The 14,525-nt window shown below is 35.8% G+C and overlaps 1 protein-coding gene across 2 annotated transcripts in view; it reads left to right on the forward strand.

Annotated features, from left to right (window-relative positions):
* The window catches only part of LOC133528679 (cell adhesion molecule Dscam2-like), a 157,867-nt gene that overhangs the window by 69,284 nt on the left and 74,058 nt on the right, over nucleotides 1-14,525 (forward strand). For both annotated transcript variants that reach the window (XM_061866145.1, XM_061866144.1), the window contains 3 exons: nucleotides 8,526-8,584; nucleotides 11,291-11,408; nucleotides 12,011-12,063. In XM_061866145.1, coding sequence (XP_061722129.1) covers nucleotides 8,526-8,584; nucleotides 11,291-11,408; nucleotides 12,011-12,063 — 230 coding nt within the window. The remainder of the gene's footprint in view (nucleotides 1-8,525; nucleotides 8,585-11,290; nucleotides 11,409-12,010; nucleotides 12,064-14,525) is intronic.

Below are 14,525 nucleotides of genomic sequence, written 5' to 3' on the forward strand. Positions count from 1 at the left end.
TACTGTATTGACAAGGCATGTAACCTCTCCACAACTTAAACAAGTAAGTACTTTTTAAAACCTTGTCCTAGACCTATAATATAACTTGTTTAAAATGACTATTATCATAATACTCATGTGGCTCTCAACTCCCCATTTCATCAGCTCTCGGAAAGGGATAAAAAATGACGAGTCACGAAAGAAATTAAAACACCGGCCGAATGGCCGCTTTTTTGCGTTTATAAAATTAATATTTATGTCAAAAAAAAAATTAATGTCTACTTCATTCTATTATTAAAAATTTTCTACACAATATTTTCCGGGATTTTAGAAAAACCGATATCATAAATTTATTGGAGGGTTTCAATACTTTGAATACTAACAAAATGGCTCCTATTTTTCATAATGTATTTTATCAATTCACAAAGATGTCTTATAGGCCAGGCAACGAATGTTCAAAAAAGTTATAGAAGGAAATACTTGGAACACAATGTTTGACTTAGTAACTTTTTTTGACTAGTTGGAAATTAACATATCGAAAGCCCCTATGCGGGGTGGTGGGGGGTGAAGGTCCCATTACTTCGGAATGGTGGCACTCCCGATTTATACGATACCAAATAGCCTAGTAGCTTGTGAGTGAGACCAAGCAAACTTTGCATTTCATTTGTAATGAATAAGTGCGGCGATGCTATAGATATAGATTTCAAATGAAAACTGCGCAATATTTCAGCTTCCAGGACCGCAACATTCACATTTATATTGTATTTTAATATCCTTCATATGTATGTCTTTCTTCAAAAATATGTTAATATTAATGATATGCTATTTCGTCACTTTACTGTCGCAAAGTGCAACTTAATTAATTAATTTCTCATAATTTCTTGCTATTATTTTAATATTATTAAATTTTATTTATTAATAGCTTAAGTCTAAATGTCCTACTGTACCTATACTCGTATTGTTTGTCCTAAGATACTGGAATAAGCTGTGGTCACCTATAATTGGACCAATATCTAGCCTTAATGTTATGTAAGCTACAAATTATTTTTCATGATCTTTGATCTGTTGGTGATGAAAAAAAATGCTATCAGAAAATATGACGTAATAATGACATACTGACACTCCCACACTTTATTATGCGCGTAGCTCAACGAGGGTGGGAGGGGGTTAGGGTCGGCAACGCGCATGTAACTCCTCTGGAGTTGCAGGCGTACATAGGCTACGGATACTGCTTACCATCAGGCAGGCCGTATGCTTGTTTGCCACCGACGTAGTATAAATAATAGCAAATGTACGGAGTAATGGTTCTTTATAGTGCAACTTTTAGGATCTCATTCTATTACATATGCAACATTTCTCAATGATACTCGTACGCTTCAAACCCAGTTCTAAATAACATTTCTAAGAAGAAGATATTTCCACCCAATATATCCACTAAACATTTTAGCGACTTTCACATCATACGATGTAAATAATATAATATTCTCATTTTACGTACCTAGTTTACAATAAACTTTCCATATAAAACACCTAAAGAGGTAGAGGCTAGACGTCAGGTATCATTATTGGAATTTACAAATTTGCTTTTGTATTCGTTCACGTTGTATCAAAATCGAAGTTTTTCGACTTCACAGGAAATCTCTGATTCTACAATCTTCAAGAGTCTAATGTTATCTCTAATGAAGTATAGTCCTATATATTATTTAGGTCTGTTATGATATTATCGATCTGCCAATCGTATTGTTCATAAGTCCCGTCGATGTATCGACAGCGGTGATGGATGACGCAGATGGGAATATCTAATGGCGTCGACACGAAGATTTATCACTCAATACTCGTTTCTCTATAATACGGAGGCTGGAGTGCCAATGGCTTTGTAATCTTTAAAATTACGATTGACGCGTTGTTAGGTGGTGAAAAAGTCGAAACGAGTGTCGGGAATATGAAAGTCTTTATATATATTCAGAAACGATAAGCTAAACGGCCTATTTAACAAACATGTATCTGTGGGTGCATCGTAATTTTCACTTTACATTAGCGAATCGATATCTCTGGGAAACAAAGAAATTTGATATGGTCTCTATTCTCATATCTGTCGAGATGACGTTTTATACGAAATGAAGTGTCAGTTGAAAAGAATTTTGACAAATTACGCATGTTACTTGATTATGAAAGGTCGAGGTAAGGAATACAATCTCCATTTACCAAAAAATGTCCGTCAAAAAAACTGAAATATGTGGCGCTACAATACCTAGAATATTTGAAAAAAAACAAAACAAATCATAGACAATGCACTTCACTCCGTCAATAGAGGTAGGTTCTTAGCTACTCTAGCGCTACTCTGGAGAGATTTGGAACTATTATTTATAGCTGACAGCTGGACACTTTTCCAGTTCAGCCCAAGGAGCACATAATCACTACGTTTAGCCTATAGAGATTGTATTCCTTACCTCCTCCTTCCATATACTTGATATTAAACTATATGACAGTCGGCCCCCGACTCTAGTTTGACTTTGAATTAAAAAAAAAAAACAACTGATGCGTGACATGCGCGAAAAAATTTGCGTTACAACGTAGTGATTATATGCTCTTTGTGCGTTACCGCCATTTTGACGGTTGATTAGTTTGTAAGTCTAAAATTACTTTGTTTTGTTGAAGCTTATGATGTTAATGTAGATCTGATGTATATAAAATAATGTATGTAACTGTACATTCAAATACTCGTGCGATCCTTTTATAAAACTTATTTCATTCGTTTCATAAACCCACGCTCACATTTTAATGCCTTCATTATATAGCAGATACATAAACTATTATTATATTTAGGTACCTATACGAGTACTTACGTTTTTCAGTAGGTCGTTTTAGAGCCCTGAGCTTTTCAAGAGGTCTAAGCTCACTCTGTAATGACTTAAGTGACAAAATGTCGAAGTGCCACTATACACTGTTATTTCTATAGAGATTTAACGTGTTTAGTGATACTCTTACTCTCGGTCAATGCAAAATCTGTGAAAAGACGGACCAAGCGATAATAACTCATTGATTCGTAAATAGTTAATTTTAATTACAAATTATTTTATAAGAGCTGTATATTTTACGCTGTTTATAAGTCGCTCTTGATATTGACAGGATTACTTCTCCCAAACAACACGAGCATATCTTTAAAATTTGAATGTACTTTCGTAATCAAGGCAAATATGCAAGTAAGTCAGGTTGTCGGTGTATCACACTCTTCTAAGAAACCAATAAATAAATGGTATCTTTAAGAAAATGGTATGCAATAAAAGCAATAGGGATGAGAATCTTTGATCGGCAGCATATCAATATTCAATGCGGAGTAGCATATTTTAAGGGACTGACGTATTATAAACGTCCTCTTTTGATGTCGCTTGTGGACGTTGAAGCGTTTAAAATGGATCCCAAGGACGAGTAGCATTTATTCCTAAAAACGTGCTATTTTGTCCGTGTCTGTCACGTTACGAATATCACGTGTCAATTTTTCTCTTAAGGGACTTTGACATATAGACCTTTGGCATTCATTCTATATTTTTTCCACGTACACAACGTGTACGCATACAATAGTATTTACGATATAAATGCGGAAAATAGGAAATTCGAAACCAGTGGCGATAAATTAAAACACGATCGAAGGGAGTGATTTAAATCAACAAGAGTTGCGAATTGCCTTCTCGCACGTGTATCGTACAACGTTTTACAGTATATATGGCTCTTTAAACTTTCGACATAGGAACGGGAAGTTCACATTCCCGTACTAGTGCGGGAAAGTAGCACCATATGCTATGCCATATGCCATATACGGAAAATAGGAAATTCGAAACCAGCGGCGATAAATTAAAACACGATCGAAGGGAGTGATTTAAATCAACAAGAGTTGCGAATTGCCTTCTCGCACGTGTATCGTACAACGTTTTACAGTATATATGGCTCTTTAAACTTTCCACATAGGAACGGGAAGTTCACATTCCCGCACTAGTATTGCGGGAAAGTAGCACCAAGAGAAAACTCTAAAGAATATTTATTTATTTTTTATTTTTTTATTTTTTTAAACTTTATTGCACAATACATGAAGAGTACAAATGGCGTACTTAATGCCAGAAGGCATTCTATTTTATCACACTTGCTCGAAAAAGATCATATTTTATGTAGGTGTACTAAATGACATAGGCTTAGGTTTGTGCCTTAAATGCGGAAACTGTCAAACATGGTGGATGAATATTTGAAATGTCATCGTATTTAAGAATTATTTCGATTAAAATTTAGTTTGTTCTTCGCAAGTGTGATTAATAACAGGTTGTGTAACTCCGGGAGTAAGAATATTGTTACTCGACTCTTTAATTCACTCCAGCCTGCAGCTGTCGTGAATACGTAGACTCTCGTACAGTATTCCACTTACCCTCCTCGTTGCACAATGTACTATATCATGTTCTTCCTGATACTAGTCACTATACATATTAGACAGATAGATAGCTTGAATACTCTTTATCGGCACACCTCAGTAAAAGATACAGGTAAGTAGTGTTGTATTTAGGTATATGTAAATAACTATACGTAAAACAAAGAAATGTACCTATTTTCAATATTTATTTTAGAAAATACATTAAGAAAATATGTCCGCGCTACTGAAAATTGCAGTCGACTTAAAAAGTTCGTTGCATATTCTGAATAGAAAAGTAAAATTTGATGCCAATTTTAACTCCCAGTTAAACCATTGTTCTTACGCACATGATACTGAGCTGCGTGTTCATGCGCAAATACCGTAGTAATGAAATTAAATTTAGAGGTATATTGAAAGTTTCTGTATACGCCTCTCTCGTTACGGATCATATTATAAGTATATTCACTGAGCAGCATCATATTAAGAGGGAAGTAAATTATCGTTCATACAAAAAGAGAAAACGTTTTTCCACTACTAAATGGAACATTCCATTCTCCATGTTTTTTCGTATGTTATTGACACAATGAAAAACTTACGCTACTTATAGGTTTCCTTTTTTCAAAATTTGCAAAACAAAAAAAGATCTTTAATAAAAAAAGTTAAACCTAGAATATCTTATGTTGAAGGGATCGACATCCAAATCAAAGTGATTTGTTAAGATTTAGTTGGTGGACAACGTTTTGTCCCGAAATGGAATTTCATCCAAAAAGTAAGTACCGTTATTTCGCTAGGATCGCACAGGTATTCTTCCCTCTTAAATAATATAACAATGGTATCACATGGATAATGAGTGTAATGCAAGTAATAATGAGTGTGGTCCGAAATGTCTGAATTCGTTTTACTCGTAGTTGGCGTAATTAACAATGAGAACAATGAGTATTATTTACCAGTTGGTATACTCATTTATTACGTATATACTTTATCATATACACCGTGTTTTTATTTTATGGGTAAGTAGGTACGTTTAAAGAAACTAAATGGCATAGTTTTTTTTAAAGTAGGTAATTAAATGTTGCATATAACGTTGTTGTAAATCCGGCATTACATTTAACTAATCAATTGAAACTGTGACATTTAGTAGCAAATCTGTAAAGTTGTACTAAATACTATTCAATATGACCCTAAGAAGCGTACACGCTCGTAAGGGCCTTATCAGATTTAAATAAATTATTGGTTATCTCTGAAATGGAGTTAATAGAATACCAGTATCTTTGAGAAAGTTACTTAATTTGAGCTTAGGAGTGCATCCTTTAAATTAACGAAAAACACGGTGTATAGTTTTAAGTTATATAAAACTTCGAACTTTGCTATGTTATTGTGTTCTGATTGCTCCCTAGTTTTAATAGGTAATAATAAAGATATTTGCCTAAGTTAATCAGAATTTCTCGCATTCTTTGAAAGTTTAATGTAATAGACAGATTCAATAGTGGATGAAACAACGCTCCAAAAGTATGTGTCACCCGGAATTATTTTCCAGATAAAAGTATTTGCCATAGTCTAATTGTACTATATACAGGGACTTACATTATTTTTCAAGCTATTAGAGAATGGTATATTTATATTTTTTTGATATCGGTTCATAATGGGTTTTTTGGAAGTTATGTACGAAATATAATTTGATATTCACCAGTCGCTTTTTGGTGAAGGAAAACATCGTGAAGAAACCGGACTAATCCCAATAAGGCCTAGTTTACCCTTTGGGCTGGAAGGTCAGATGGCAGTCACTTTCGTAAAAACTAGCGCTTACGCCAATTCTTGCGATTAGTTGCCAAGCGGACCCCAGGCTTCTAGAGCCGTGGCAAAAATGCCGGGACAACGGAAGGAAGATGATAATGGTAGATATATTTTTGACGTGCAGTCTGATACGTTACTTTTGTAGATGCCTGTAGCATTTGTACTACAAAAAAAAAAATTGCATGGTACATTCACGTATCAAAAGAATCATTTAGCGAATAAAATTCGTGTCTGTTAAGAGCCCTCGTGGAAGGAAGTGTACATATCGCTGGCGCTCGAGTAAATAAAATATCCATTTTATCCTCTTGGGAGGCGTTTTATTTCCTTTTCTATCACACAATAAGCACGTCTCGCGGTAATAATAATATGTCCTAAACTAAAAGGGTAGCTCTCAAAGTACTCCAGTGTAACAATGTCTTCTTTATGGGGTGGGTTACTTCCATCGAGGAGTTAGTGGAGTGTGGTAGTGCTCAGAGCGTGTCGGAGTATCGCTTCGGGGCAAGTGTTGAGAGGGCGCGGGTTGTGTCTAGTGTCGACACTCGATCGGAGCGGCCTGGTTTAAAGTGACGTAGGGACATCATTAGCATTTTTGAGCGTCGTTGTGATGTTGCACGGAAGATTTAGACTTATATCGGGCTGAAATCGGATTTCTTCCCAGAAACGAAGGTTTGATTTTGCAGTAGTTTCGGCTGAAACATGATTTTTATGCCATAACCGAAAATCGGCCGGACACTACCGAAAATGTACTTTCGGCATGGCCTAAAAGTTCGGAACTTTACGGGCCGAAAGCGAACCTTCGTCTGAAACATGATGTTTATGCTAAAACCTGCCAAAACTGAAACTTTGGTAACAAACACAATTAGGGGCGTTATAACAATTTCGACGTTAAGGTATGCTTTGAAATTAACTGCTCAACAAGCGGCGACAAAGTACTAATGAGTGAAACTTTTAGTTTGCACGAAAATTTTTATACCATTTGCGTTTGCTCGTCAGCAATGGTAAGCGGTTGATTATAAAAAAGCAATAAATTCCACCAGCATTCTTTGAGATCCCGATATAAATATTCCTACATCCTCATGTAATTAACAGTTCTATAAGACTCCTATGTAAGACGTCAGAGTGCTCGTCACTGTCCCAGTCCCAGTACATATCATATTTAAACTTAAGAAATTGTCAACAGTGTCTCCCAATATATATATTTTTTTTTATAACATTAAGGTTATCCATTGGGAATCAGCATATGGTATTTGTAAAAGCATTCTCCATTGATAATTTGTGTGTAATCCAAAACTTTCGCTCATCTCTTGTGAATCGTACTACAATACCGGTTCATTGTCTGCGAGGTGACAACGCATTGTGCCACAGAAGTGTACTTTGCTACACATGTTTCCGAAAAAATCCATAAAACTTGGCCATTTTACCCCTTTTTTAGTCCTAAGTATATAGATCATCCATACATTGAGCGTATGATAGGTCATGTACAGTAGGGTTCAAAAGTGCATGGACAAGTTATGAATGAAATCATTCAACAATCATGTAACAAGGTACATGTACAACTAAGCTAACCTCATGTTCACCTGTTGGCTTAACTTACCTATATCGTCTAGGCGTACGATTTAGCCATATCGACAGTTAGTTACTTTATTTATTTAATAACGCTTAAGTTTCTGAATGTGGGCTGAAAATTACTGGTCTTGCTGAGTCTTACCCGTTTTGCGACACAAATATTTATAAAACCTGTGTTTATGTTGTGATTACAGTTTGTGTCAGTAAATAAATATCTTTACAGTACATATGGTGCTACTTTCCCGCACACGTGCAGGAATGAGCACTTTTTAAAAAACAATATAACTGCATCAATACATTGCTCTGATATTTAGATTAAGATGATATTTGCAAGGCCGTCTTTATACACGCGGGGGCCTTGGGCACTCAGGAATAGGAGGCCCTAGAGCACTCAAAAACGGGGGCCCTTTTTAAAAAAAAAAAACGGGGGCCATGAGGTTGGGGGCCCAGGGCACGTGCCCAGAGTGCCCAGTAGGAAAGAGGGGCCTGGATATTTGTAAAACTTGACAATTTAAAAGTGCTTGTTGCTAGGCCTATTTGAATAAATAATATATTGACTTTGATTTTGACTTTATGGTTTTGACATGACCTTGACAATCGTCTCGGTGATCGGCGGGCATCTCACGTACGACTTTCGCTTAATTTGTATGAACCAATGTATGCAGCGTGAGTGATCTTCTAATACTCGGTAAATATGTACACTACCATAAAATAAGATCATAAACGTACGGGCTCTCGGTTGGCAAAATGATTGTCACAGTAATTAATGTGAATTGTTTGTTTTTCGCAGGTATAGACACCTGGAGGCTGATGATAAGAGGATTTATGAGTGCCGGCCAAAAGGCATCAGTAAGTACCTTTATTAGATTTTTTTGAAGTTATTGCTAAGTTTTAAAGTATGTGTTCCATCATGGAGCTTTACGTAAATGCAGGGCTCGATTCTAATTGCTAAATCAAGCTACTTTTACTATGAGACCAACCCTGAAATCGCGGAAACAAATTTGGCTTTTCCATAGATATCATCGAAAATCTGATCAGCCTAAATGTATGAAAAAGCCGATTTTTTTTTCGTGATTTTGGGGTTGATCCCATAACAAAAGTAGCTCAGTGTATGGTGTAGAATCGAACCCTGGATTCAAAGCTCCATGAGACTCCCTCTATAATTTATAATTTGGATTGTTCTGTGCACAGTCGATTGTAGTGTATAGTTTCCGAAATAGCCGGTACCGTCAAACGGTTGCTATCCCCTATACACGATACACGATAGCTATTTTATATTGAAATACTATAGAATTTACGCATAGAAAGAGTTCAATGAAAACAATAATTTGTTGTTTTTAATACCTTTGCTAGTATTTCTCTTCAACAATATCTACACGAATTGGTATTTTTAACGAGCTCGTCTTGTTGCTCCTTTGTCTTATTGAAGTAACTAAAAGAAATAGCTTTTAAGAACTTCAGAGTTCCTACTTTGTTAGTGGCAAGTTCTTAGGTACCAAGTTTTAAGTAGTTTTAAATCGTACAATTTTCACCAAAGTATTTTTGATAATTCCTCTCTTCCAGAAGGAAGTTCTGTCAGTATTATGATAATTATTAACTAACCATTACAACCGCCATTTTAACATAGTGCAAATTAAAAGATTTAAATTTAAACGTAATTAAAATGCGGGTGTAACTCATGGAGCCATCGTAGCGTATCCACTCAATGCGCAATCATTTCACATAAAATATAAAAAACGAGCTTTAAAACAGATTTAAAGGATTTGCGATACGTGAGTTTGTATACGTCATTACCGGGCACGCGTATCAAGTGCCTCCCTCACGGAACAACATGAAAATTAAAGAGCGTTTTATGCGAACCGTATTCGTTGGGAAACGTATCTCATTACGCGAGTGAGACGAGAAATAAATTGGAACAGACTATTTGCCGAACACTTGGTTGCGAACGCTCCGATCCGGTCGGATTCAATTTGCCCCAAATTTAATTGCAATTGAAATGGTTGAGTGATATAAAAGCGGTTTGTGCAGATAATCGGTTGTAGCTGAAAAAATATTTATTGTAGGTATCGTGAAAGGCTGTAAATTAATCTTGTTTTTGTACTGGCGCGGTCGGTTAGGTTAGGTTATGTACTTTCAGTTTGAAAGGATTATTGGTTTTTTGATAAATGGAATTCAAATAGATGCAGCTTTGCTCAATATTTTTAAAATACAAGCCACATGTATGTTATCCGCAAGCAAAATTTATAAATATATTATTTTGAAACAATTATTAATAAACTATTTTACGATAACCACTGCTTCTATTGATATTTACTTACATTTAGACACACAACTTCACTATCTCCATCGAGAAAATAGCAATAGAGAGAGTCAGTCTTCCTCGTTGGTCAAGCTATAGTTAAAATTGGCTTCCTTTTTTGGAGACCTCAGTTCCACGATTGTCCTAGGAAAAACGGTCGGAATCGAACTCTACGAACATCTGCCATTGGAAGATTAGATTAGACTTACACTTGTCTTGAAGTTAATAATCCATGCACACGACACGTCGAACTCAGAGGTTAACGCGACATGCATTTAAAAGAACGCCTATTTGATGCTCGAGCGCGCGGCGGGGCGCCGGCGGAGCCATCGGAGCAGACATTTATATGCGATCCCGTACTAAAAGGAATTGAAAGGTGAAATACGGACCTGATCAGCCGTAAGCCTACGATATGATGCTTATACTTTACTACCCTCGCTGTTCTTATATGATTTGATTTTTTTTATGTTCGAGTTAGTCCATAAATTTAACGTATCTGAACTAACTTAAGCTTAGAAACGTTACTCGTTACGTCATGTTGAGTGCCAATGTGTAGTTAACTTTTACTGTTTAAAACCTATTTGTAATAAATGCAGTGAGTCGGATAAAAAAATTTGTTCGTGACGTAAACATACGCCGATTCTTGATGGTTTTAAATGGAGCTTATATAGTTACTTAATGGTTTAAAAGTTAAGTAATATTTAGTGTGAAAAATAATAGGTATTTGATAAAGACAAAGTCAAGTAAATTTAGGTTATGTATTTAAGATACGCTAGATGTGATATTGTATAGTTTAAGCTATTGTATACTATAATGTATAAAGGGTCGTTACGAGAAGTTTATAACGCGGTTATAGTTTCTGAACGATAGCATAAATCAGAGTAATGTACTTTAGTATTGGCGTTATTTTTTATGGGTCCATTTTATAATGCTTGCGTTGTTGGTCATGAAGAATTAGTATTTTTAATAATTTAGTTCCTATATTCCTATAATTTAATTTGATTGACATTTCAAAAAGTAAGAGTAGTACAGTAATTTTGATATTGACCGTCAGTTAATCCACAAAAAAATCACGTTACTGCCACTACTCACGCTACAATCACCTACTCTACCGTCACCTATCTTGCACGTGACTAACAACGTATATTAATGTACTAACGTGTAACAAATCCAAACCAACGCAACTAACATCACAGACATATACACCGCATGTACAATTTCTAGCCTGTGGTTGACATTGCGGTGTGCGTTCGCAGGTTTGCCGAGCCGCGTACATGTGGAAAAGTGCAGCTCTTTGCAGGCGCAGAGCTCTAAGCGCTGCGTGTATAAATGCGACGAACAATCGCGGCGAATTGAAGACAAATATATGCATGGGTAAGTACAAAAGAGACAATCTAGTTACATTTACCGATAAAATAGTAACACTGGTGCTTTTAAACGTCGTCGTCGTTTATGTAGGCAAACATTTAAGTAAAACCATAGAAATAGGGATACTGATACTAAAATAGTACTGTAATTGCTCTTAGAAATGTAACTTAAGTTATTAGTTCTATAAAATTTGAGCGATTGGCACAGTGAGGGAAAATCTGGAAATTTGGTGTATTACTTACAGCAACAGCTTTACGAAACTTCTCAATCTCACTTAAACATCTTTAATATAATATATATTTTTTAAATTTAATCGATATTGCAACTACAAATCTATCTCTGATAGTTTAAAATATCATCGAACGACCACTAAATTGAATTATCTTAACAGCCTCGTTACTCAACGAACGACATACTGATTTACAACAATAGACTTCCAACTCCGAAACTTCTACCTAAATTGAATTTTATCTGCTTTTTCCGAGTTCCCCTCTCCCCACTACTTTACTAAACGCAAACTTTCCTAAGTCGAGTTAGTTCTATAAATCCCACACTTAGTCCACCTGTTTGAAACTTGGATTTTTCTAGAAAATGGCCGTTATTTACAGCACGAGCGGAACGGGCTTCAGCAGAGATGTATCAGCGAACTCCGCCAACACAAGTGAGTTAATTTTCTTATACTTGACTAGTAAAAAATGAAGACGATAAATCTTCGAACACAGTTGAGTGGGTCATCATTAAAGATGAGGCCACATGGCAGTATTAAGCTTAGAAACACGAGCTCTGCCCAGTGTCATTTATTTTAACTGTTTAAGAAGGATCTGCGTAGAGTTGGAATGTGCGTTGTGTGTCTAGTGCGCTGTTTTTATAGGCCTAAGACCTATCTTTTAGGCTAAGTATGTACTTAGAATTTAATAAAAAAATATGAGATTTTTTCCAAAAAGTGGTAAGTAATATCAATAAACACTCGCCAGCAAACGCAAACTTTGTCCATGTATTTGGGTAGTATGTACATATTTATGGCACCATGTCGATATTTAACACCTTTATTGTACTCCTACAACAATGATATTTAGGGAACACAACATTATTCCTTTGAAAATTATCAGTCTTTATATTTGCTTGTGTTTGCATACACAAAGTTTTCTGAAATTATCACTACATCATCATTACGCCTCGGGCCGCGCCTGCAAAACCGCCTTTAAAACTTTCTTATCTGCGAAGTTACGCAAAATGGAAATACAGATTTATTGCTCACCTGATTCGAAGAGTATAACGATCCAATTAGCGGCAGTTTGCGGCAGTTACGCGATCCGGCTCGACAAATAAAAGGTGCAGGATCCTGCTTTGTCTTTTTCTGCAGTTTTGTAGTACTCTTCTAGATTTAGTTTACTTACTTTGTTTTTTGTTCTGCTGCTGAACAAGCTAAATTCCTGTTTTAAAGTTTAACCCTAGGATTTAACAACTGGAGACGCCTTGTCTGTAATTTTCTTTTCAAGACAGTCTGCCGATTTTTGCGAGGAAGGGGCACGTCAAATGTATGGCTACGAGTATTTATATGTCAGCCAGCCATATCAGACTTTGAGAAATGTCAGATAAACGTCAGCCCATCCAATACATATGATATGACCATTGGCCGAGGTTTTCGACACAGAGGTACGCTCTTAAAGGCAACTCCAGTTTTTAAATCCTCTAAGATTTAACCTGAAAACGTTTCCGGATTTTTCATGAAGACACAATGCCAAGTGGCGTTGCTTCACTAGAAAATATAACATTGGGAAAATAATACAGGAAATATGAGAACATAATTATTTGTTGTACATATTCAAAATATTCGTCATAATTATCTATATGTACTTCGATGTTTTCTCAAATTTTACTTTTCTGAAGACGGTAACCCGTGACGTGCCAAAAAAAACCTTTGCCGTGAATTTTTCCGTCACATATCACAGCGCCACGTATTATTTTGACGCAGCTGATAGTAATTTAAACTAAGTAAAATCTTTTTCAAGCAGGAGCAGGAATAAGGCAGTAAGTAAATCCCTTAAAACAATCTTCGCGCCGTTCATTGTTCAAATACAGTCGAAGGTTAATAAAGCCATCATAAATTGTATTATCAGAGCGTTTTCAATAGAGCCACAACAATAGGACAAATTACCGGGCAATTTCGATCCATTGCCCTCTAAATGCGGGAACATAAAACATCTTGTTTGCCGGTATCGCACAATAGCCTCCTCTAGTGGCATCCGTAAAATTCTCGCATTTCGTTCCACTTTGTCTCCATTGCTGGTGTCTCGGACTAGAGTTGTAATTGAGTCTCACGAGCCTTTTGAAGAACATGTCTTTTACAAAAAATTTATTCGCGAGTACCTAAAGCTTTCTAATACTACTAAAGCACGAAATATAAAGCCATGGGTCCCGGAATAGACTCCGTTATCAAGTTTGCTCATAATATTTAATCTAAAATCATAAGCTATTGAGATATTGTGTATTAAAAAGCGGCCAAGTGCGAGTCGGACTCGCGCATGAAGGGTTCCGTACCATTTAAGACGTATTAAAAAAAAATCTACTTGCTAGATCTTGTTCAACATTTTACCACTTTGGACACACATTTTACCACTTTGGGACTGTCTCTCGCGCAAACTATTCAGTTTAGAAAAAAATGATGTTAGAAACCTAAATATCATTTTTGAAGACCTATCCATAGATACCCCACACGTATGGGTTTGATGAAAAATTTTTTTTTTTAATTTATTGACGTATTAAAAAAAAAACTATTCACTAGATCTCGTTCAAACCAATTTTCGGTGGAAGTTTGCATGGTAATGTATATCATATATTTTTTTTAGATTTTTCATTCTGTTATTTTAGAAGTTACAGGGGGGGGGACACACATTTTTTCACTTTGGAAGTGTCTCTCGCGCAAACTATTCAGTTTAGAAAAAAATGATATTAGAAACCTAAATATCATTTTTGAAGACCTATCCATAGATACCCCACACGTATGGGTTTGATGAAAAATTTTTTTTTTTAATTTTTATGACGTATTAAAAAAAAACTACTTACTAGATCTCGTTCGAACCAATTTTCGGTGGAAGTTTGCATGGCAATGTATATCATATA

This window comes from Cydia pomonella, chromosome 19 (genome assembly GCF_033807575.1).
Source record: "Cydia pomonella isolate Wapato2018A chromosome 19, ilCydPomo1, whole genome shotgun sequence".
Lineage (NCBI taxonomy): Eukaryota > Metazoa > Arthropoda > Insecta > Lepidoptera > Tortricidae > Cydia > Cydia pomonella.